Consider the following 26,303-nt stretch of genomic DNA (forward strand, 5'->3'; position numbering starts at 1 on the left):
TATACATAGTTTCGCATGCATTCTACTACACTAGAAGTTTTTTTCTTTTTTCAAAAAATTCAATTTATTTTGGTTCGTATGTTTTTTTGTCAACTCACCTTTGATTTATAAAGTTATGGGAATGAACACTTGCAACTCTTATTAAAAAAATATTGATATGTTTATCGAGATAATTATGATAAAGCTTATTATTTAAAACTATTTTTAATGTGTTATATAAATAAATAAAGGATACTGATATTATCAGATAAGAATATTTTTATGTTGGCAATTGAATTGTGTATTAATATTAGATTAAAACTGTTTCATTTTAAAAAAAATGGAAAACTAAATGTGTAATCAAATTTTTATAAAGACTAAAACTAAATTTTCATAAAATTGTAGAATCTAAGTTAGATTTAAATATAATATTTATAATTACATTGATCATGTTAAATTGTCCAAAAGAGTAAAATAGACACAACATTTAGTAATAGTTGTTTGTGACGTGGACGATGAGATGATGAATTTTATCTTTAATATTGTTTTAAAAAAATATGAAAAATAAACAAGAGACGAATTGAAACAAATTAACCTTTTAAAGATTCTTAGTGTTATTTTAGAACTATCATTTTTTTGGTTTTTAGATATCTAATAATGATGTCAATAGCTTTTATTAGTACAGCAGGAAAAGAACAAAACCACAAAAAGGAAATGTACTGGGCCTTAGTGGCCCTATACTTTTTATGAATGTAACTCAAACAAGGTTGTTAGTTGGTTCTTTCTGCACCTCCTTTTCTTATTTTTGCACTACCATAAAATTCATATATCTTAAATTATCCCTCATTAAAAATGAACTAACATAGTGTTCAATAAATAAACATGAATTAAATCTATTTGACACTGTAAACATAGTGTTCAAATATGAACTAAATTCATTCATCCTTTACTTGGCATTGAAAATATAATGCAAACTGATTTTATGGAAGGAAACAACATAGTCAGTTGTCTTTTAGTTTACTTCGTCTCTTCTTCCTCCAATTGGTACTCCTCATCGTCATCAATCTCATCTTCATCCTCTTCATCCTCTTCATCAAGTTTACTCATTTGGGAAAAATTGCTTAACTCCAACCTGCCTTCATCTTCTAAAACATCAAGCCCAAATTTTGTGTTACGTTGTTTGACCAAAAGCCAACGCAATAACCGGTCTTCTTTGTTTAGGTAATGCATCTCTTTGTTGATTTCAGGTGTAGCCATCATGCTCATTTGCATCAGCGTCCCCTACATCCATTTAAAAATGAAAATGGCACACATGGATCATTTCCATTCAAACTCAAAAGAAATTTTAATTTTTAAGTCATCGTGTTTCACTAAAGTCACACTCTCAAACTAAATAAAGTTCACAGAAACTTCAGTAGCTGCAAGCTTAAAACAGAACATTCAATAAACATTTCTCAATCATATGTCCCAATTCATGACTAACACTTGTATCTTATAGTTATTATATTTTTGGATAGTTGTTATATTTTTGGGCTTAGGAATATATGATGTAAAACCTTGGAGGGCAAGAATAAGAAGACAGCTCAAAGGCTTTCCGACTTGAATTTTCTGGCTTGAAGTATTGTTAATTTTGAATCAAATTATTTACTCTATATTTTTATTCTCCAGTTTAAGGTAATCAGCATTTTACCAGAACAATTGCACTAATTGTCATTTGTGTCAGTCTGGTTCATTAGATCACTGATATGCAAGATGGACATCTAGTGTGGTCTCATTCAACAGGTGGCTAATTAAGCAGCAAATTCTACTAAATATGCTCATTTTCCATATAGTCTAATGCCACTTTGGCCAATGTATCTCTCACTTGTTTTCCCTCATAGATTTTAGTGTTTCTTTTTGGGTAATCTCCTATACACCCTAAAAATTAACTTATTCGGAATACTTCAAGCGAAGAGCTATGCAAAACATTTCCAATGATCAAATACATAAACTACCAAAGAATTTTTTATATCAACCTCTGTTATATTACTTTAATGATGTTATACACACAGTTCTATCCATGACTAACACAGTCCAAATTAAACAGTTAAAGCAATGAAATTTTGACATAAATAGAACAAGAACTATGAAGGATTCACCTAAATGATGGTGGTCTAGCTACATACTACTAGTGCAATGGTAGTTCAGTTACCGCAATGAGGTTAAATGACAAGACAAAAATTTCATGAATGTATTACCACATAAATACTCTATCAGAATTAATGTTACAAGAAAATTTAACTATATTATTAGAAAATGAATTCATTAACTGACAACTGTTAAATAAAATATGAGTTAATTGAATTGCACCATCTAAATAGTAGAGTAATTTAGTGAAGTTCTTGAAATATTCTCTAGGCTCAAAATTACGTCAATACTTATATAAAAAAAGGTACTATAAACAGCACAACAACCAATGATGCATAAACTCTCTATAATGTATCACAAACAATCAACCTCACCTGATAATATCTACCATCCAACTTCTTCACACCATATCCCAACTGAATAGTTCCGAGATTCTTAACATCAGTGACAACCCCATTTCTTCCAGACACATGTTTTCCCACCCTTACAACTAAATCCAAAATAGCTTCTTTTGCGATATGAGGTTTAAAAAGAAACATACAGTCGTAAGGAGGCATCTTATTCCTCCTACTTGAGCTAACAATCTATCTGCATGCAAAAAATAGAAGTTGGTCAAGAAGATTAATCAAACTTTTTCACTACTGTAACACCCTTAATTTTAATGTCACAAAAACGTGTAAAAAAAATTTCGCAATCATGAATAAAATCATTCTATTTTAATCTATAAGAATTCTGTACTAAAAATTCTTTCATATTCTACCACATGTAATTTTATCAATTTCATAGTTCAATAAATATACTCATTTAAAATCACAACATAATTAAAATTTTCCAAAAAAAATTAAATTTTTACAACATAAAACTAGAAATTATCCAAATCCAACAATAACGTAAAAAGTTTGATACAACCATTTACATAAATAGATCAACTTTAAATAAAACTCCCATAGTCGATCCCCTCTCTCGTCAATCACACTGTTCCTGTAGAATCTACATTCCCATCTAACATGTTATACGATCATTGCACAGGTGTACACGACAAGTAGAATCTAATAAAATCATAAAATAGTATAATTCTACACCTTTCCAAAATCAGAAAATAGTATAATTCTACACCTTTCCAAAATCAGATATATGACGTAATACCATTTCCCTTTTATACATCATGCTTAATACGACAATTCACGGCAAGTCATCCAGTTCATACTTTAGTCTCTTCAAACAGCATCACCACAAGTTTATGAACATATCTCTAGTGCCAAACACATCCCATACGTACCCTATCTGTTTTATTTTAATTTCCCTGTTCCTACTTAATGTAACTTTAACCTCAAATACTCATTAATTTACAGTAAGATTAACTATGTGAACCTAATTATAACTTATCAGCAACATTTTCTAATAACATAAAACCATTTACAATTAAACTTCTACTTATACTCCTATACAAATAATTTCAGCACCTATATATATATTATCAATCATAAGCAAATGTCATATTACAAGAAACACATACATCTCACTTACTTATCCAAGTTACAAGCTATATACTTACCTCAGTCCACACCAACGTTCCCTCCCTGCACATTCGTTAAAGCTATACTAATTCTAATAAAATGATGCAGATTAATTTTTCAAGCAAAAAAAATATATATATATATATATTATGCAACCTGAACCGGGTTTGAGACCTACATTATCCCAATCACTTACTTCGATAATACCCGAAACCTCCTCCTATTCAATTAACTAATTTTATCTTTACTAAATTATAATTCTAATCACGAGGTATCGGTTAGAATATTTACTCTATTTATCATGATTATATTACATTTAGAATTACTTTATTTATCATGATTATATTGTGTCTAGAATTATACTATCTATCATTATATTGTGTTTAGGACTACCTTATTTATCATGTATATTTGTAACAATTTATTCTTATAAATAGAAAATTAGGAGAGAGATCAATTAAGCCCTCAAGAACTATTTTACAGTTTCAATCTCAAGTGTATCCAAACAATCTTCATAATATATTTCCTCTTATCGAATAATTATAAATTTAATTTATTTTACTATTATTATTATTATTTTCCAATTATGCAGATAGTTATCTGCACAATTTAATATTATCCTGGCTGTTGGAATGTATTGTTTACCAATCAAAACCTTAAAAATTAATTTTCTACTGTTATTCCCAAATCTAATTTCAATTCTTTCACTTTATTAGCCTTTATAATTGAAATAGCACACAGACATAATTAGTCTAAGTTCTAATATGCATACTTGCCATTTATTAATTACCATAAACCATCCTTTGAGCATATTACTGTAACATGAATTATAGCCTACCAACCCACATCAATGATTGCCAACTCTTTTTCAAAGAGTTTATATTACTGGACAGGGTTTCATAATACTCCTACTGCATTTTAGCATCAAATAAATTCATACAAGTAGAATCTACACCCCCTAATAACAACAACCGTTGCACCAATTTTATTTTTCATTAGGTTATACACACCAACCAGCCAATATACACATCATTAACCATTGATTTAGAGATGTTAATTTATAACCCAACAACATGACTTCCTCTCAAATAAAAATTTCCAGTTTATTATCATCTCAATTATAAAACCCAATAAAGTTGCAAAACATCAATGTTTTAGTACAGAAACAGCAGTAAAAACAACCTAATACAGCAAAGATGTTAATGCAGTAACAACAATCAAAACAGCTCAATACAGCAAGGATTTTAGTCAAAACAGCAAATAATTTTCTGCAGCACTTTAATCAAAAAAGTAAACAATTTTCTGCAGCAATTTAAACCCAAAGAGCCAACAATTCAGCATTTTAATCAAAACAGCAATGACAGAATGTGCAGAATTCTGAAACAGAAACTGCAATGACAGCAAGTAGTGACAGCAAACCTCTTTGATAAGAAACCACAAAGTGTCTTATATAGATTTTATAAGAGAGCACTTAACACACAAGCTGGAATCTAACTTATACACAACCAAAACCATTTTGGAACTTATACAGTGACTTAAGGATGAACTAAAAATATACAAATGCATTAGAGTCTAATTCGCCACCTAAAACTTCCAAACAATTAGTCATAAAATCCATGCATCAACAACCTCACCCTTCAAACCACAATTATCCCAAACATTATACAATATTTTTTTTAACAATACATGATTTCCAACCCTTACATATTCAGACAGTTAATCACAGTTATGTAAAGTTTTTAGCAAGAATTAGTAATCCAATCAATCATTTTACAAGTCCCAATAACTTCTACTCTTTGTTGCAGTACAACTTTCCAATTACAATGTAACTCTTTGCTTTTAACTAATTGGTGCTCATTAGATATAATACTACCCTATGCCTATTTATTTCCGTTCAATTAGAGTATGCAACATAATTATAAGTTCAATTAATCAAAAATAGCGTAATTACTGAAAAACAGAACATGATATGAATTAGCATGCCATACTCTTAAATTCAAGACATTTTCATTGCGTAAGCATTACTTAGAAGTGAGAAGAACCTATCATAAGCTATTCAATCTTATTATTTAAATTTGGATTTTCGATCAGAAGGGTAGTGTATACTATTTATTCAAAAAGCTTCTCAGTACAAACTTAAACTTAAGAAAACTTTTGGATTGATTCAACGTCTATAGGCTGAACAGAAATACAACAATCGAATAACCCAATCAAAAGCTAACAAAACAAGTTTAGCTCCCTATACCTTGATCCGAAGTCCTGTCTTTATGGCAACCTCTCAAATCGAAAACTCTTCGAATACCTCACGTTCTCACCCTCCACGCCCACAGCTCACGGTTCTCCTCCGTTCTGTGTCCTCTTCTCCTTCTTTCCCAAAACGCGTTGATATTCCTCTCTATTGTTCTCACACCGCAGAACCTCCTCTTCCTCTAGGGGTTTTTTTTTCCTTGGGTTTTGAAGAAGGAAAAGAAAAGGGAATAAGAGAGGCGAAGGAGCTCTTGTACCTAGTGGATGCAACACGGTTTCCCCTTTTTCCACTCTCACCTTTTTTTTATAAAAAAATAAAAAGAAGGTAAAGCAAAATAAAACACCCTTCAGACAAGTACACATGGAAACGCACTTAACACTAGGTGAATCTTATTTTGCTGATATTATGTTCTCTTTATTTTTATTTAATTTATTCTGTTTCCCCTATTTTTCTTATTTTCATATATTTAACTCAATTAATTATTTCACATCAAATATATATAGTTTATTCTAATTATCCACTTGGTATTAAAATAAACCTTTAACTTAATATATTTCAATTACTGATTTATATCTAGATTTTTCGGATCTTACAACTACTGTCTTTCAAAGTTAGTATAACAATGATAAAATGTCAAATTTTAAAAATAATGTCACTATTGAGATAAGCACAAAACTTAATAATGAATCAGTAGGGGGTCTATTAACTAGAATTTATCATAATAAAATCACACTATTATTGTTCTTTTCGACTGTACAACAATTATGGTCATTCATCGACATTTGGTGTAGGATTGCGATACAATATTTTAAATATTGTTTCGGATTTATTGGTTCGGATTTATGTTGAATTATGTGATTATATTAAATATTTTAAAAAATTTATAATAATTTTTTTTAATATGATGAAAATGATGTATTAGATTTTTTTTCTGTGTTCAATATATACCTTTGTTTATAATAAGAAAATATGAATTAAATTCAAAATATAAGTAAAAAATAATAATATATAAACTAAAATTAAAAATAAAAAGAAAATAAAGATAATATTTTAACAGATCAAAATTAAATATTGTCTTTAAAGTTTCTTTCGTCAAATTCTTTTTAGATATTTAATTTTTATTATAATTTTTAGTTATTGAAATTAGGATCTTTGAGTCCTCCATAAAACTCTACTTATTGATACATATTCTAATCTTTTTAATTGCCTACCATACAAATATTTAGTTGGAAATTAAGTAAATTTTCAAATTCCATAAAAATTAGATTTAGATTAGCACAGAGAAATGAAGAACATAATTACTTAAAACAAAATAAAATAAAAAATCATATGCAAAAATTGTGCTATTTTATTGAGTATATAAAAAAAAATTGATTCTTTGACGTTACATGCCAGTGAGTATATACAAAAGATTTGAATTCTTTGATCACGGAGGCTGCGGGGAGTCACGAAGGCTGCGTTGATGGGTCACTGCTGCGAAGGCGGACGAAACCATGCTCGCGGCTGCGGATGAAGCGAAGCCGGCGGCGGCTCTGGACAAGGCCAAGCAGCCGCCAACTGCTGATGAGGCCATCTTGCCGCCACCGGCGGCTGACGAGGCCATCCCACAGGCTGCAAACGAGGCGTTGTCCCCGGCGTCCTGACTCTTGTTGCAGTGTCTTCAGAATTTTCAAGGTGGGAGAGATTTTCAGAGACTCCTTATGGGCGTCAATGTAATTTCCCATGCGAAGGAAATTGAGAGTTAGAGTAAGTTTTAAACGTTTTAGTTCTCCTGAGTTTTTTCTTGTTTGATCTTCTTTTAACTAGAATTACCAATTGAGTTCTTATAAATACTAATTTGAATTAATTGAGCTTCTGTTGTTAAATTTAGTTAACGGGGTTAAGTTTTTGTACAGGTAAAAAATTGATGTATCAAAATTTTAAGACGTGACATGATTTAGGCTAGCGTGAAATTTTGGTAAAATGTAATAATATAATATTAGGGTTCAATCAAATTGAATGGGATTAAAAATTTGAGAAGTGGTTGTAGATCAGACGAAGGGATGGAGATTAAGTGGTTGTAGATCTGAGAAGTGGTTGTCGATCAAATCCACCCCAATTGCATTTCAGCAAATTGGGTAAAATTGCTTGTGCTTCTACGCCACGAAGGGGAGATAGTGCACTATCGCGACGTGGGTTTGGCTAACTAATGAAGGATTGCGGTTTCAGGGAGAGTGGTGATTTCAGCAAATTCTTCTCTTCTCTTTTCCTTTCTTCATTCCTCATTACCATGGTTTCCCTGTCAACCACCACCCCTTTTCTACCCTTCACTGCACAAAATGCTTCCACCAGAATCCCTCCTCCCAACACCTTCCGTTACACCAACCACTGTCATAGGTATCACCAGAAGGTTGTGTGCGCATGCATCGCACCTCCGCAGAACTTCAAGAGCCAGGACTCTTCCCCTATTAATTTCAATGTAAATGTCTATACTTTGATTTCGCTTTTTTGTTCAGTAATCAGATTTTGTTGTTGGGGTTGGTGTTAAGTGAGTCTGGGGTTTTGGGTACACACAAAGTTTTGTTTTTTTTTCTTCCAATGGATATCTGGCTGACATCAAGGTTGTTGCCAGGGTTTGCACAAATCAGAACAGTTGAGCGCGGCGCGGGATCAGGATGATGATTCTGATGTTCTTATTGAGTGTAGAGATATGTACAAATCTTTTGGGGAAAAGAAAATCTTAAATGGTGTCAGCTTCAAGGTAAGGGGTTTTGTACTTGACAATGGTTTTGGTTATATCACTTTGCTAGTGATGGAGGAGAAGACTCGCGATTTCAGGGAGAGTGGCAGTTTGGTTTTTTTTTTGCGTTTTTTGGATTTTGGGAATTACATGTGAAAGAAGGAGATCGCGCGAGGAGATTTACGGTGGTGCTCTGGATGCTGTTTGGGTTTTTCTGGGTTAGGTTTTTACTAGGAATATCAGCAAAGTCTAAGTCTATTATATTCTTCTCATATATCAATCTCCTTTCTTCTTCTAGAAATAAGATTCTCCAACCGCGTGTTCCTTTCCAGCTCAAAATTTCTTAGATCCATGAGGTTCTTTTGGTCATCCTCTGTCCATTTAATGACAAATTTACTTTCATCTTCTTTGCCACCTGTAGCTTCTTCTTCCTCTTCTATGAACCCTAAATCCCATTTCAGAAATTCATATTATTAAAATTTAAAAAGTTGCTAAATTCCACGTTCAACTCTCAGTATGCCACGTTTTAAAAATTTGACACATCAATCTTCCACGTGTGCAAAAACTTAACTCCGTTAACTAAATTTAACGGCAAGGCCTCAATTGATTCAAATTAGCACTTATAAGGACTCAATTGGGGATTCTAATAAGAAGGGGATCAAATTGGGAAAAGCGCACATAAACAGGGACAACTAAAGGGTTTAAACCTTCGAGTAATGTAGATTTCGGTAAGTTCAATTTTGAAGTTCATTTTCTGTAATCACTAGTATAATAAGAAGAAAATATACCAGTTATTTTTGCTTATAGGCATCGATTCTGCAATCGAGACATATATGGACGAGGTAAAAAGGGTAGGCTTTATGCCTTGGTTACGGACCGAGATAAAACAAGATAGGATTATGCTTTGGTTCTTAGATAACCAAGACAGTAGCGTGTTTTTTTTTTAGATTTTAAGACTTGGTTCATACTGTCATGCCTCGTTTTACTTTATCAAGTTGCAAATGAAATGGTAAAAACAACATCTGACCATCCTATTTTCAATTATCAGGAAATTAACAAAGTGAAAGGTGAAATAATATGGTAGCAAATCAGTGAGATTCTCAATTGATACCTACGCTGTTTCAATTTCTGAGGCTGAATCTGAATGTCAAAGGATAGAGGTTCCAACATGCACACAAGAAAACCCAAAAAATTATCAGCAGGAAGACAAGAAAACCCTCACCACCGTCACCGGTTTCCTCTGCTCCCCCTCCTTCCATGAATCCTTCGGCGTTGTCATCCCGTCCGCCCTCCACCCTCACTCCTCCGTCCTTGGGTGGTTCTCTACTCGCTGCCGATCCGCACCGGGGTCCAGTGGTTCAAGCCCCGTTCCTCGACGTCGTCAACATCAGTCCTGCTTTCCGCGGCCACTACGGTGCTTTCAGCCCCACCTCGAGCCTCCCCGCACTCGACTATGGGCTCCATGGCTCCCCAATGGATGAAGCTGGTGACGAGAGGCTCGCCTGGATGAAGCAGGCCGCCAATGACCAGAGGGAGCTCGACGGACGACGGGAACACTATCTTGACCATGTGACGACGAGGCAACAACGGGGAGGTAGCGGCGGTGACGTTGTGGACGCAGCGGGGAGGGAGCAGCAGCAAGGCAACAACGGGGAGGCGCGACGGTGAGGCAGTGGTTGGATGGCAGCACCAACATCTAGATCTTGCGCGATAAAAGGAATAGCGAAGCAATGCGAGAACACTGTAGCGGCGGCGACCACCTATTGGTGACCCTGTGGTGGAGATGATGATGGAGAACTTTTTTCTTGGATGTAGCAGAGAGAAGAACATTGCAGTAGTAGGTAAGGTAACTTGCCTCGGTTATACCTTTAACCGAAGTAATACACTTCTACTGCCTCGATTCCTTCCTCCAACCGATGCCTATACGCAGATTATACGCTTTGGATAGTTTCTAACCGAGGTAATATGACTATTATGCCTCAGTGTCTGTTGAACTGAGACCTATAAGTTCACTCAAATTGCAATACTGCCATCGCATTCATATTTGCTTCGGGTTTGTGCAAACTGAGACCTATTAGCCGCGTTAAAAAACTTTTTTTTTACTAGTGAATATTTTGTTTGCTTACTTCTATTCGTACAAATTTCTAAATACGTATAAATTTCAAAATCTAAGGATAGAGACTAACTTTAAAAAAAGAGAAAAAAACTAAAGAAATATTAATTAAGATTAAAAATAAAATTTTTAGAAGTGTAAGAATGATTCAGAATAAAGTACACCTAACAAGTAATGGACTTTTTTTTTTTAATAATAAAAATAAATATCCTAATAACTCATCACTTCTAGGGTAATGGGTTTCTCAACATGCAATTTCCTCTTTTTATGTAATTGATGATAAAAAGTTTGATAATAGTTAAATTTTAAAATGATTATTTTATAAATAATGTAGTTAATTGTTAAGTTTGATAATAGTTATAGTATATATTGCTAACTTTAATAATGTGTTTATATAGTTAAATTTGATTCATTAATGGTTAAAGTTATTTTTTAAAAATAATATATAAATATGTATATTTTAAGTGTTAATATTTATAATTAGAGCAACTTATAATGGTCAATTAATTAACTTCTTGAAACAAATTAATTGCATGTCATTGACTTGCAATTAAAGATGTAAAATAAACAAAGAAAGACGCTAAATCAGACATGAAAGGATAACTTCTTATTAATAATAAGATCAAATAAACAAATAAACAAACTGTTATGCAGTCTGTTTGTGCTTGAAAACTTTTATGTAGGTCTGTTTATGTTGTTGGTTTTGCCAGAAATACAATTGTCCCTTACATTTCCCTTCAACTTACCGAAGGCTTTTGCCCTTCGGTAAATACCCACGTTAGGTAATTACCGAAGGCTTTTGCCCTTCGGTAAATACCCACGTTAGGTAATTACCGAAGGCTTCAGCCCTTCGGTAATAATCGAAGGCTTTTGCCCTTCAGAAGTTACCGAAGGCTTTTGCCCTTCGAAAATTACCGAAGGCTTTTACCCTTCAGAAATTACCGAAGGGCAGAAGCCCTCGGTAATTACCGAAGGGCAGAAGCCCTCGGTAATTACCGAAGGGCAGAAGCCCTCGGTAATTACCGAAGGGCAGAAGCCCTCGGTAATTACCGAAGGGCAGAAGCCCTCGGTAATTACCGAAGGGCAGAAGCCCTCGGTAATTGTCAGAGCGGCTGCAGCGGAATGGTTAGCGTGGAATAACAAACCAAGAGGGGGGGTGAATTGGTTCTTACTAAAAACATGTGCCTTAAAAATTTCTACTCAATTAAACTTACTTAGCAAATAATAAAGACAATTAAATAGAGTAAGGTTGAGAGAAATTTGCACAGATGATTTTATCCTGGTTCGGATCTTACCAATCCTACGTCCAGTCGCTTATCTCAAAACAAGATAAACACTTCACTAATCACAAAACAATTACAAACTACAATCACACAGATACAATTTGTAAAAGTTTAGAAAACACCTCTCTTGATGCCACAAGAGATGAGACAACACCTCCTTTGAATCTTCACAAAGGATGAAACACTTCCTCCGAATACTTCACGAAGGATGACTTTCTCTTCCGAACACTTCCTTAGATACACCAAGGATGAACCAACTATTCCTCTATCACCATAGCAGTATTTCACCAACTCTACAGACAGAGTTTCCTTAGCTGAGCAAGAGCACACAATTCTCAAGAGTTTCTGAGTATTTGAGCACAAGGGAAGAGATGTAGATAATTCCCTTGAGAGGAAATGAGAGTCTATTTATAGACTCATCCAAAAGCTCTTCCATTTTTCGTTTTCAGCCTTTCTTACTGTGTTAATCGATTATCTTAAGTTGCTAATCGATTAGTCACTAAAAGACAAAACAACGGATAGTCGAACGGCTCGAAAACGGCTAGTTTTTCAAACGGTCACCTTGCTAATCGATTAACAGCCCATGCTAATCGATTAGCGCTAATCGATTAACAGCCCTTGTTAATCGATTAGCATGCAGTGCTGAGCTTTTCCATGGCTCTCTGGAATAATTGATTATTTACCCCTGTTAATCGATTAACACTGCACAGTTTTGCTACTTGGTTTATTTTTACATCACTTTTGAATGCATACATAAAACCACTAATTTCCTATGTTTATACAGTTATTACAAAAGTTATAAGTCTTCAAAAAATCATTCTTCATGAGTCTTGATTGTTCTTGATTTGATTTAGATATCATCAAAACTTCATCTTCATCATTTTGCTAACAGTAATTGTTAGCGACAAGGGATTTACCGAGGGCTCATTGGCCGTCGATAAGCCATCTGTAAATACCCTTTTCCGACGGCTTATGGCATTTTCCGAGGGCTTTTGGCCTTCGGGAAGGCCCTTCTTTTTTGTAGTGTATTGAGTTGGGGAAGGATAATGTAATGAGAGGGGACTTCTCTGTATTCTTGCTTGTAAATTCTATCATTATAGTAGTTCCCTTCGACTAAGGTTGTTAGGAAGACTGGATTTAGGCTTGGCCTAATCAATATAAATCTTTGTGTTGATATTTTTCTCCTTCTCTTTTATTGTTATTCATATACTTGTCATATTGATTTCAAGAAAACTTAAATATTTTGCAAAGCTTTTTGAAACAACTATTTTTTAAGCTAAATCCAATTCAACCCCCCTCTTGGCTTGAGATACAAGGCATTACTTTTTCTACAAATTCATTGTGATATTTTGGTGCATACTAAAAAGTTACAAAAAGAGAATCAGAAGTAAGAATTTGTTTTGCATATGTAAGGATAGGAGAATTATGAACAATCTCCATACAACTCGTGGAGATAATAAACAATCTCTATACAACTGAAAATATTGTACTAAAAGTTCTCAACATAATTTATTTGAAAGAAATAAACTTTGAAAACTCCAAAAATAATATCCCACTCGCCTATCGATCTACACCGCATCAGCATCATCAACAATGTCTTCTATAACATTATTTGCTCTTGTATAAATATGATCATTGCAAATGGAAACCGTCACTGCAAATGCAAGCATGAACTAACAACATCAACATCCAAAAACACATATAATAATACAATTATTATAATAAAGTTAACTAATAATGTATAAGGTCATAAAATCAATCCATTTCACAACACAAAATACATTGTTAATCCAAACTCTTATCCAACAAACCTGACTAGTACAACAAAAGTAGGCATACGCATCAACATTTTTTGTTCACCAAAATGGGGCCCATGCACCAACGCGGGTATTACCTGCTCACCAAAAACAGGACCCACACACCAACGTGAGACTTTCTTGTTCACCAAAACAAGGTCTACTCACCAAAGAAGGGACTTTCTCGCATTATGACTAAAAAGTACGTAAGATGACATAAAATTCATTGTCTCAAACATAGTTAACACAATAACATGGTTTATCAAACAACAGTAAGGAAAACCAATTCAACCAACATTACAAATACTTCAAAAAACTCGGCACATATACACAACAACTTGGAAATCACATCACGCAACTTAGAAAATAATTAAAATAGCTCAGCCTCACCTAGACTACCTCGGTAAGGTGCTCAAAGAGCTCGACCAACTCCATATATAGCTCGGCCAAGTGCTAAAACCCTTAAGTTGACCTAAACCACACTCAAAAACAATTTTTAGAACCCTAAAATCGAGGTCCCCAAATAGCATGGCTATTAGCTTAGCTAAAACATAAACAATTCAAACAAAACCTCACACATCTTAGCTAACATCCCCTGCACATCTGTCAGCATTAAAAACCCTCAAAACGACCTTAAGAACGTCCAAATCCAAGCTCTAGAATCTCGAAACCGAGGTTTAGAACATCCCATACCTAAACAGCCCGACCAGCTCAGCTTAACAGCTCAGCCAACTTGGCCTGACAACTTGGCCAACTCAGCCAAAACTCGAACGACCTAATTTCACACCTAATTTCCCCCCTGAATAGACCAACAAGGCACAAAACATGGAAACACACCAAGTAATCATCAATACAATCATAAAACATAACTATAGCAAACATAGGAAGCATGTAAATCAACTATAGCAATGCATATAGTTCATCCATCCCTTAAACACCATAACCTCATGTAATTCAACCCAAAAGAATTCATCATAGTCTATTAACAATATGATCTAGGCATATATCAACAAGGCATTACACATACATAACCCGACAACCACATAACATACAACATAACCCAAAACCATCCCTACACAACTTGGTCTTGGAAATTAATAATCCAATCAAATCATATAATATATAAAATCATATCTCATGTTTATGCAACACGTAAAACTCTAAAACCCTAACACATGCAACATAATAATATTTTCGTTAAAACAATTAACATGACTCGCATGATACATAACATCACCTTCACGGCTCACACAACAAACAAAAGGAACATGCACCCACACATAATATCTCATAAATGTACGTTGACGGCTAGGCCCTCTTACCTCTACTGCAGGCAACCTTTATTTGTACTCAACCTCCAACAATTTCAACTTCTAGACCTTGGCATGACAAACCCGAAAGCCCTTTCTCTTTCTCTGGATATTACCTCAAGGGGGTAGTTTTTAATTATAAGGTTAACCTTTATTAATTTAGTATTTATATCCCTAAATTAGACCTAAAACCTGTTCCAACTTTGGCCAAATCCAGAAAAAATATATTAACCTAAACTCACTATTTTGGATAAAAAATTTAAACGAATTTGGCCTCTTTAGAAACTTTAGACCGAGTTCTTTTTGTATCTAGACTACCACAGCTTGGCAGGAAAGCAGTAATCCAATCAAATCATATAATATATAAAATCATGTCTCATGTTTATGCAACACGTAAAAATCCTAAAACCCTAATACATGAAACACAATGACATTTTTGTTAAACAATTAAGATGACTCACATATACATTGAAAGTTAGGTCCTCTTACCTCTACTCCAAGCTACCTTTATCTGTACTCAACCTTCAACAATTTCAACTTCTAGACCTTGGCGTGACAAACCCGAAAGCCCTCTCTCTTTGATGGCAACCCCTTTAGGGACTTCCCATCCTAAGAAGTATCAACTTAAGACTAAGAAAGGGAAGTTGAATAAACAAAAGTTCTTTTCTTTCTAAGTCTTAGAATGTTTACTTTACTAAATATATCTACATTGTTTTGTAGGACAATAATAAGGCTTGGAACCATAACCAAGCAGCCAAAGAAGCTTGCAGCCACTGCCACTCACCAATGTCCAAGTTTGAAGCACATGTTATATATGAAATACAAAGCAACCATGTAGTTTCATCTCTTTTGAGCACGTTTTCAATGTTGTGCACATGGAACATGTAGCTTAGTCCGTATAGCTTATCTGGCACGTCTCTCTTACATTTCCAGTAGCTTGCTAGGCACGTTTGAAGGCCTCTCTTCATCTATAAAAGAGAACCTCAATCCATTGTAAGAATAACTTGATTTGAAGTAAGGAAATGTTGCCAATTTTCAGCTTTTACTCTCAAGTTCAACCTTGTGCATTGTTATCTTGCACCTCCTCTAGCTTCTTTCTCCTTTGGAAAGCCTACTGAGCTAGAACTCTACCAAACACAGCCACTCAACACCTCTAGCATATTCACAAACACGTTACGTGCACTCCGTAACTCTACTGATTCATTCAATCCGCTGCCAGTTCTCTGCATTGTGGAGCTTCTTCTACGCATCCTGGAGTAGCTTCCATCATTCTTTCTCTGAAAATTCTCTCAAGGGGGTAGGTTTTAATTATGAGGCTAACCCTTGCTAATGTAGTATTTATTTCCTTAAATTAGACTTAAAACTTGTCCCAAATCTAGAAGAAGAAGAAAAATACTAACATAAACTCATTGTTTGGCCTCTTTAGACACTCTAGACCGAGGTCTTTGTGCTCCTGGAACACTATAGATTGGTTGGAGCTCGACAACACTCAAAAGGGATTTAATTTCCCAAATTTTGTAGCAAGACTTGAAGTTAGGTCCCTCATGCGTAGGAAGGCTAGATCAACACCTATACCACCAGATTAGCTTGCTCTAAACTAATAAATGGTGCATAAACTAATATATAACTCCTTTTTTAACTTCTTTGGTAACCCTCCAACATCATAAAAATTAACAATCACCTATAGGATATCACATGCATTCACCTAACATCTTTAAACTATAGTAAATTCATACAAATATTATTTATAATTATTCTTAATTTTCCTAGGTCTATCCTGATTAATTTTGAGAGTAGAGGAAGAAATAATGTATGAGGTTGAATTTGTATAGAGGAGTTGTGTGTGCTAGAATTGAATGATGATGTGTAGAAGATGTGTCTTATAAAAGAGTGATGTTGTGGGGAAGACAATATGTATGTCTTACAATGGAGTCAAAAGTTTTTTTTTTTTGTAAGTAAAAAATGTGGATATTTATAGAGTGATTGAACTGAGAAAGTGATTCGAGAAAGACAATGAAAAAAAAAAAGAGTGGAGAAAGTAGGTTGAAAAAAAAATCTAATTTTAAAAGTGAGAGGAAAAAAATAAGAAAAGTTAGTGGAGAAATTAGGTGGAGAAAATTATTAGAGAACAATTTCATCTCTTTTCAAATTGAGACCCAATTTAACTTTTATATAATGATAATTTTATTAAAATTGATATTTTTATTAATTATTTTAACAATATTAAATTTATTTAAATTTATATTTTTTTATTGAACTTTATTTAAATTTTGTTTCAAATATTTATATCAATAATTTCTATACAAATATTAGATTTGGTTTAAAATTAAAAATTTTATAAATTTGAATATGAAATTTTAAAATAGTTTTATAAAAATTTAAAATTTTAAAATTAAAATTAAAAAACTTTCAATGTAAAATATAAATTAAATAAACTTAATCTTATTAAAAACATTAATAAAAATATGAATTTTAATAAAAACATCATTATAACAATTATAATATTTATGTAAAAGTTAAATTTGGTTTCAACTCGAAGAAGAATGAAAATGCACCAATTTAAAAGAAATTGAGGATAAATTAAGACAAAATATAAATAAAGAGATTAAATTAAGATTTTTCACATCACACTTCACATAGTCACTACTGTCACTCTCAAATCACTACATACACTAGTAAAAAAAGCGTTTTTTAACGCGCTATATATACCTCGGTTTTACTAAAACCGAAGCATATAAAAATGCGGTGGTATTTTCGTAAACATTGAGTAGTTATATGCCTCGGTTGTATATTAACCGATGCCTATAAACTTTACTGTCTCGAGTAAAAGGCGAACCGAGATAATTCCCTGTGATTGAAAGACTTTAGGCACCGGTTTAAATTTGACCGAGGTAATACTCTGAAATTAGGCACCGATTTAAATTTAACCGAGGCAATACCCTAGGTTAAAACACGAATTTCTCTCTCGCACTCTGCACTCTCGCCCTCTGCCTCTGCCTCTGCCCTCTCACCCTCTCACCCTCTTCCCTCTCCCCTCTCCCCTCTCGCCCTCTCGCCTCTCGCCCTCTCGCCTCTCGCCCTCTCGCCTCTCGCCCTCTCGCCCTCTCGCCCTCTCGGCCTCTCGCCTCCAGTTTCTCTTCTCCACCAAACCCCAACCTCAGGGCACGCCGCAAGCCGCGTTCATCCCTTGCCGCAAGTCGCCGTTCATCGTCACGGTAAGCCTTCTGCCCTCAAACATTCATAGATCTAAACCCTCCGTTAGGGTTTCTTCTCCTTTTCACCATTTCCCTTCGATTCCACCGATTAAAACCTTGTTTTCACCGTTAGAAACCTTTTCCATCGATTAAAACCTTGTTTGCAGAGGCATGCGGGACAGAAGTGATACGAGCTGTCGCGGCCCATACAAATTTTATTGTGCAATAATGAATGCAGTATAGCTAGGATCTGACTCCTAGGTCATTTCACAAGGACCAATTTTTTTTTTTTTTTGAATCAGGTTTAAAGTCTATTACGAATTGTGGGGGGGTTTTGATGGTTGTTTTTGGTATAGAAAATGAAATTTTTGTTGTGAAATGCAAATGACGAAATTAAAAATTAAAAACAACCGAATAAAATTAAAAACATTGAATTGCATGAAAACATCAAACTAATTCTATAACAGATAAAAATTCATACAGAGCTACACAGTGAAATTTTAACACTTAAATCTTAGACAGAAAATACACAAGGTTTTGAAAGTAAATGTTCAAAGTTTGAATTGCAAATTAAAAAGCTTGGTTACACAGTTAAAAACAACAAAACATTACAAAATGCACAATTGACCAAGATTGAATTAAAATACAGAAACTGTGAATGCTCAGAAAACATACAGAATCTTATTACAGAATTTAAATTTTAAAGAGACATTGCTTCTAAAAATTCTGGAATTTGCCGTGTTTGTTTTGGTTTCATTGAGAGCAAAAATCAAATTGAGACATCAATTGCCGTGAACTTCCATCATCCAACCTATTTTGTTTTACAAAGAAATCATATGCCCCTTTTTTTTATTCAACAACCGTATTCCTTCCTTCTTAATTAACACTTATCTTTTTTTTTTAGAATTCAATTGAAAAACAAATCTCCACCGAATCTCATTGCTAGCCACGTTACTACTTCTTCAAACCAAGAATTGAAAGACAAAATTAATACAAAAAGATGACCCACATGTTATACTAATGCTAAATGAAATTTCTAGAAGAAAAATGATGACTTCATACAAGAAAAAGAAGGCTTTTCACGTAACCCATGATCATCCAATTAACAACAAAACTTAAAAACACAAAATAGATGCTTAAATTAAACTTAACAGAGAGTTTCTTTGCTACACATACAAAACAATTCATTCTCTTCTTTGGAAAGCCGTGAACATTAAGCATTAAACAATAAAAACATTCAACAAAGTGCATCAAATAAAACTTCAATGAAAGAAACATGAACAACCCTTAAATAGCCGTGACTTTACAGCATAAAGTAAAAGAAGGAAAACACTTCCACAATGAAATTACAAAACTCTAAATTTACAATAAAACTTTGCACAAAACAGAATACAGATTACAGTTCAATGGAATACAAGATTAATATAACAGAAGATGATTAAAGCTTTAAATAAAAAGGTTGTACAAAACCACATGAGAAGACAACAAGAACTTCAAGTCATCCTCCATTCCAGCAGTGACGGTTTCCCTTCCTTCTCCAACTCTTGTCTCCTCTGGTCTAATGCCCACACACTACTCACGTTCACACACCTTCCATCTCTGTCTACCTCTCTGGAACCTCACGGCCCTCTCCTCCCAGACACTTTGGGCACTTGAGAAAAATCTCAATAAAAACGTGCACCACGTTCCTGTGCTAATTGGACTCTCCACTCATTTTGCAAGATGATGATTATTTCTTAAGTGAATGGAGCCCTCAGGATTAATGGATGTAACACTAAGGATTAATGCATGGAGCACTCACTTATATGACCCACTTCCACTACTGACTTACTTGCTGTTCAACGTTTGACTGCTTCTTGTGTATGCTTCTACTTTTGGCTTCCATATCCGTGTGAAGTGTGAAGGCTGGATGAGTTTCTGCTGCAGCAAGGCCGTGAAGAATTTCTTGTGTGATGGCTGGACTTCTTTTGTGGCAGCTGCGTGAACTTTGTGCTGTACCTAATGTCTTCATTTGAAGCTCATCAATAGAAAGAAGAATAATAAATTCCAATAGTGCAGCTGGAGAGAAAAAACCGAGAGGTGAAGCGTAGTTCCATGTCATGATGCACCAATGAAAGCAAGGAAAGTCTCCACTTTGAAAAGAAAATTGAAATGAGATTATGTGTGTGCTGACTGCCGTGTGAGATGTGCTTCTTGCATCAATTTCTTTCAATCACTTTAATCAATCATATCAAAACAAGGGGGCCCTCCACTTTGATGTGTGCAGCCGTGTATGTTCTCCTTGGTGGTCCACCTTTTCCATTGTGTGTATCCACTTAAGTAAAAGAAAGAAGATTCTCCAATTTTGCTGACTAATGTTTCAATCCAATTATTGCTTTAAAAATTCAACAAAGAAGGACTTGTTCCCCTTTCTTTTACGTGGAGCCATGTGAATTTCCACCCCACATTCCTTTGCTTTGGATGGTGCAAACATGTGTTGACCATTTTCATGTGTGATTCCATGTCATGTTTCCACTATGAAAAATAAAGCCAAAGGCTTCCCATGAATTATGTGCCGAACATTACTCCTCCACTTCATCACATAATGTCTATATATCAATATACAAAGAAAGGAAACATTGGCTGCCACGTGCACACCCATTCATGGCCGTGAGATGTAGCCAATTTGTGCTTGAACATTTCAAGAAGGGATTTGGCCCTTATTCTCACGTGGAAGCATGAGCTGATTTGGATATTGCCAATTTGACTTCAACCGTGCACCTCTTTGCAACCATCAAGAGTTCTAAAATTTAAATCATGTTGCAGCCGTGAGAAATTAAGAGATCAACAAAGAATTAAGTTGTTTTCTTCCAAAAGAAAATGAATTGGAGGTGCTTTATTTTAGCCAAACCAAACTGCAATTTTTCTTGAAGTCTCCAGGATCTGTACATCTTTCTTTTATTCAACACAAAATAAATCAATACAGTGTAGCATATTTCAGTCAAATAATACACTGTGTGAATGAATATCCTTTTAAATGTCTCAATTTCTATTTCCAAAATTTTCCTTGCAAAGTAATTAGCTCAGATAATTCAAATTAGTTAAAATAAGAATTTCCGAACAAATTAATCACAATTAGGAAAAATAGGATAATACTGTATATTCAAACATAATTCCTTGATTAAATCCAGTACAATAAGCTAAGTGAAATCAATAAAATATTAATTCATCAAAAAGCCGGTGAAGGCTTCGTCGGGGTGGCGGGGCAGGAGGTGGAGGGACGGCGGGCCATGCCGTTGGGGGAAGAATAGAGAAACTTGGCTTTCTGTTTCACCATGTGCGAAGAGGAAAAAATTTGGCTTCTTTGACTTTCTGTTTCATCCATCTCTGAGTTTCTTCTGCTGTAATATTGCTTCTGAGAATGTAATTCTACTGCATTGCATCTGTAGAGAGAATTTTGACATTATGTTGTAATATTGTGTCTTTTTTGATTCTGTTATGAAATTCTTGATTGTTTTAGATTTTTGAACTGTAATGGAAAGAAAATAGAATGAATGAATCAAGTTTGGCGTGACTGAATGAATGAATTTTGTTATCTGACTTCTTTCATTTTTAACGTTTTTAACGTTTTCAATCTGGGATTCTGGGGTTTGAAAATAGAATGAAAAAAAAATCCTACTACCTCGGTTTAGGTTCTAACCGAGGCCGTAGAGACCGAAAAAATAACCCGGTTTAGAACCGAGGTAAAAGGGTTATCACTTTTTGCCTCGCCTGAATATGCCTCGGTTCAAAAACCGATGTCTATCAGTGAAATTAACCGGTGCCGTATCGTTTTCCTGCACTAGTGATATACCATGCACTACAAAAATAACTAACTTTATGAGGGATATTTTTCTGTATTACCGACGGTTTTAACCTCTGATACATACATTTTCTGGGGCTGGCAAAACCATTAGAAAAATAACTGTCACAAAGATTTTCAACAATTTTAGTGGGGGTTTTTCTAAAACCATCACTATTTACAGGAGTTTTTCAAAACCGTCGTTATTTGTGAGGATTATACAAAATTGCCAGTAATTTATGGATTTACGTTTCGAAACCCAGTAATGCAAATAATTTAATTTTTTATAATTTTAATAATTTAATTAACATGAAAAATGTTTAATAACAAATTAGACTAATTTAACTATTTAATAATAAACTAGAATAATCTGAAATCAAAAATTAATTACTATTATATAAAATCAACTATAAATGTTAATCATACAACTTAAACAAGTTTAATCCTAAAAATAAAAATAAAAATACATGTTCTAAATAACAATGATAAAAATTAAAAATTAGAATCTTGTTATTCTTCATTTGTCTTTTTCATTTCATATGCTTCCTTAATCAAATACCTATAACATAAAATAATAGTTAGTGAATAATATGTTAAAAAAATCATTAGACAAATTTAAATTATTATTAATAATAACAATTTATTTAAAATTTTAATGTTCATTTTAAATATATTAAGATTGTTTTATTTTGTTTGAAAAGTATATGTAAATGTATATTAATATGTATAATATGATTTTATTATTCAAATGAAAGTAAATTATATAATTTCTTATTTATAATTGAAATTTTATACTACACTGAGACCAATACTAGAGAAAAAGCATTATAACTTACTCTTTTTGTGATAGAAAACTTGTGCTTGCCAGAGGAATCCAAAAAGACATTGGTCTTTGCAACATTGAGACCTAATTAAGTCCGTGATAAATTTCCATTGGCTGAAAGGAACAAATTTCACAGTAAATCATATTAGGGTCCTTCCTCAAGCTAAACGAATCCACAACGAAATTAATGAATATGTACATAAATAAGAAATTGTACGAAGAATAGATAAGATAGATGTAGCAGTGAACACCAATAATGAAACAAAAAACAAGATCCTATTGTTTGTTTCTCACAGATTTTGAGTTGTTTTATGAACAACAATAAACTCGGTGACTTATTCTCGTGAGTGTGAATCTTTGATGAGAATGCAGAGATGCTTTACCTCTCCATCCCGGTGGCTCAACGATTTTCCATTTCAATTTCATCTGAGGCATCGCGACAGTCCCTTTCTTCCTCACCGTGGCAGTTTGTAGGTCAAATTTTTATGTTACCAATGAAGAGCATTGGTTAATTTGAAGATAAATGATTTTGATGATGCTGCAAGAAGATATGTTATTCTAATTATTTTAAAAGCACTTTGTAGATTATAACTGTATTAGTAAAGACTTTGAACATGTAATACTTAGAAATGTTATGCATTTAATTGATTATTAGAAGTTATAATCGATTATCCTGAGCTCTTCTGAAAAACCTTGTTGCTCTGGAATAATCGATTATTACACAGGATAATCTATTATCTGTGACATCCCAAAAATACAGCATAACACCATAAAATCAGAAAATCACATTTAATAATATTTCAATACAGTTTTCCAACTAAAAACAAAATAAAACCCGAACGAACGCTCAAGGACGAACGTCCTTGAATACAAATCCAACATAACGGACGAATGTGCAAAAGTCGCGTCACACATAAGAGTTTTACAAATTTAAGATAAACGTACAAGAAACCTGACCGAACGGTTTACACAGGATAATTACTGAACGGTCGAATTAACTCAAAAGAAAACAAGAGATGGTCGAACGACCACTCAATTAAACTAAAATACAATACTGGCCGAGCGATCTCACTGCTCGATCTTCACTTCAACATCAACCAGGCTCTCTTCATTCAATGCTTCTTCCAAACGCTCATCTCCCTCTGCTCACACCCACACGGATGATCATTGCAATGACAAGACGGACGTACAAGTACAATGGACAACACAAGGAAACGAAAGGGTAAGCTTACGTAATTTAACTCATGCATCAACATATAATTTCTAGCAAACAGTTCATTTCACACATACATATCAACGTACGCATTCATCATACATCACATAATTTAACGCATGTACAAAATAAAACTCAACACGACTGACTGTCCGGACTGTATGAAATCTGCGTAGTTACAGGCGTTCACGCACCCGGGTGGTGTGGTAACTGGCATCCTCATCAGCTGCCACCCGAGGTTAGTCCGTTCTTACGTCGCCCATGTTAACTTATGGACTAAGGACCTCCTGCCGTTCCCACGCATGACGTGCGTCCTCTACTTGAGAACGAGCACTCACGGAACATCAGGATGAACAGCCAGCATTAACTATCCACAGTCATACTTTACAACTTTCAACATTCAACCATGAGTCGTTCCTGCCTGGAACGCTCGTTCAATATTCATAACTTTCATATCATCTCAAATACTCCATATCATTTCAAATACTGTTCATCATTCATCAATTCATAATCATTTTCATCATTCATAACAAAATGACAAAAAGCCGAACGTTCTGTCCCCAAAGACCGAGGACGAACGCTGTAAGTGAGACCAAAAGGACGCTCGTTCGAATCAAAGAACGAACGGTTTAAGTTCAGAAATGTCCAAGTCTAATACTGTTCACTGGACGAACGCTATTTAGTGGGAAAAGAGAACGAGCGCTCAAAATGATACCGAGCACTATTCGGACGAACGCTCAATTCAAAACCGAGCACTATTAGGACGAACGCTCAGTTGGAAACCGAGCACTATTAGGACGAACGCTCAGTTGGAGACCGAGCACTATCAGGACGAACGCTCAGTTGGAGACCGAGCACTATTAGGACGAACGCTCGAGGCCAAGCACTATTTGAACGAACGCTATTCTGGGCGAACGTCTGGTGTAAGACCGAACGTTCAATAACTCAGATTGAAAATCTTGAAAAATAAACTAAGAGAAGTTTGGAGAAGTAATACGAACGGAAATATGCACTGCTACGTATATATATACAAGTACAAAAAAGAGGGAAGTTTATCAGACGTACAACATTTCTACAGTGCCAAACCGAACGCTCAAACAGAGCATTCTAGGGTGAGGACGCTCGTCCTCAACCAGGGAATTTATCATGTTGACCAACAAACACCGAACGGTCAGAGACCGTCCCAGTAACGAACGTAAAATATCATGGGAATTACAAAGAGAAGATCAAAACAGTGCTTGGCCGAACGCTCAAGCATGGCAATTTAGGACGAGGACGTTCGTCCTCAAACAGGGATTTATTAAAATGACAGGATCAACATTTCAAACCTTTTATTAGGGGAAAACCGAACGGTAAATGACTGTTCAGTACGAACGTACATGTTCATAAAGTCCTCTTACAATTCATTTTTCATTTCCAGTTCCTTTCTCATAGTTCCACTCGTTCACATAAAGAAAATCTCATTTTTCAAACGATTCATATCATGTACTTTCATATATTTCATTTCATCCAAGTAACGAACGTTCATGCATCCAAATCAACATATAATATTCTCATACTTTCAAAATAACGAACGTTCATGCAAATCAGTCATGGCAACATCATACAGTGAAATAACGAACGTTCATACCATCATTTCGTCATTCATCATGCATCTATACAGTAAAATAACGAACGTTCACACCCACACATACAACAAAACAGTTAAATTAAGTAAGCTTCCCTTACCCGGAAATGACGAACGTTCACAGATTCTCTACTCAAATTCCAATAACAAGCGCTCGTTAATCCACTGTTCAGACGAACCCCAATAATGAAAAATCAGAACCGCTCTACTCTAAGAAATACGAACGTACAACTCAAACACAGCTAAGGACGAACGTCAGAGAGGAAGGAAGAACCTACCAGCTTCACCAGTCGAACGTTCTCTCTGGAACTCCTACGCCGAGCGTCCTTCAATCTTGCCGGAGTGTGGACGGAGGAGGTGCAGTGGTGGTTTCTTAGAGAGAGAAGGGTGCAGAGAGTGAACAGAGAAGGAGGAGAGAATTGAGTCTGAGAAACTGAAGGAAAGAGGGTGAAGAGAGAGATCTATCAGAATTAATTTAGGAGGTGAGTGCTCCACTCAACCGAACGCACGTCTCCACTATGCCAGTGCGCGCTC

The 26,303-nt window shown here is 34.6% G+C and overlaps 1 protein-coding gene and 1 long non-coding RNA gene across 3 annotated transcripts; both read right to left on the reverse strand.

Annotated features, from left to right (window-relative positions):
* Positions 1–759: 759 nt before the first annotated feature.
* On the reverse strand, positions 760–6,155 carry LOC108343705 (uncharacterized). 2 transcript variants are annotated; one of them, XM_017582043.2, is made up of 3 exons: positions 5,869–6,155; positions 2,481–2,690; positions 760–1,260 (listed from the first exon to the last, which is right to left on the reverse strand). In XM_017582043.2, exons 2-3 carry the CDS (start codon positions 2,661–2,663, stop codon positions 997–999), a joined length of 447 nt encoding a protein of 148 aa, XP_017437532.1. In that variant the 5' UTR covers positions 2,664–2,690; positions 5,869–6,155; the 3' UTR covers positions 760–996. The 2 variants fall into 2 exon arrangements, with proteins under 2 accessions (XP_017437532.1, XP_017437531.1); XM_017582042.2 differs by having other exon boundaries at positions 2,481–2,694; positions 5,869–6,154.
* Positions 6,156–23,980: 17,825 nt separating this feature from the next.
* LOC128193565 (uncharacterized) lies at positions 23,981–26,118 on the reverse strand. Its single transcript, XR_008244888.1, has 3 exons — positions 26,048–26,118; positions 25,871–25,934; positions 23,981–24,071 (listed from the first exon to the last, which is right to left on the reverse strand). It is a non-coding gene; the product is annotated as an uncharacterized LOC128193565 (long non-coding RNA).
* Between the last annotated feature and the right edge of the window lie 185 nt (positions 26,119–26,303).

The sequence above is a fragment of the Vigna angularis genome, chromosome 8 (genome assembly GCF_016808095.1).
Source record: "Vigna angularis cultivar LongXiaoDou No.4 chromosome 8, ASM1680809v1, whole genome shotgun sequence".
Lineage (NCBI taxonomy): Eukaryota > Viridiplantae > Streptophyta > Magnoliopsida > Fabales > Fabaceae > Vigna > Vigna angularis.

Bases quoted from the DNA above. Each gene is read 5' to 3' on its own strand.
- LOC108343705 (XM_017582043.2), bottom strand. From the start codon at position 2,663: ATGCCTCCTTACGACTGTATGTTTCTTTTTAAACCTCATATCGCAAAA. The intron at 1,261-2,480 runs GTGAGGTTGATT...AAATGGATGTAG, and splicing joins TGGATGGTAGATATTATCAG to GGGACGCTGATGCAAATGAG.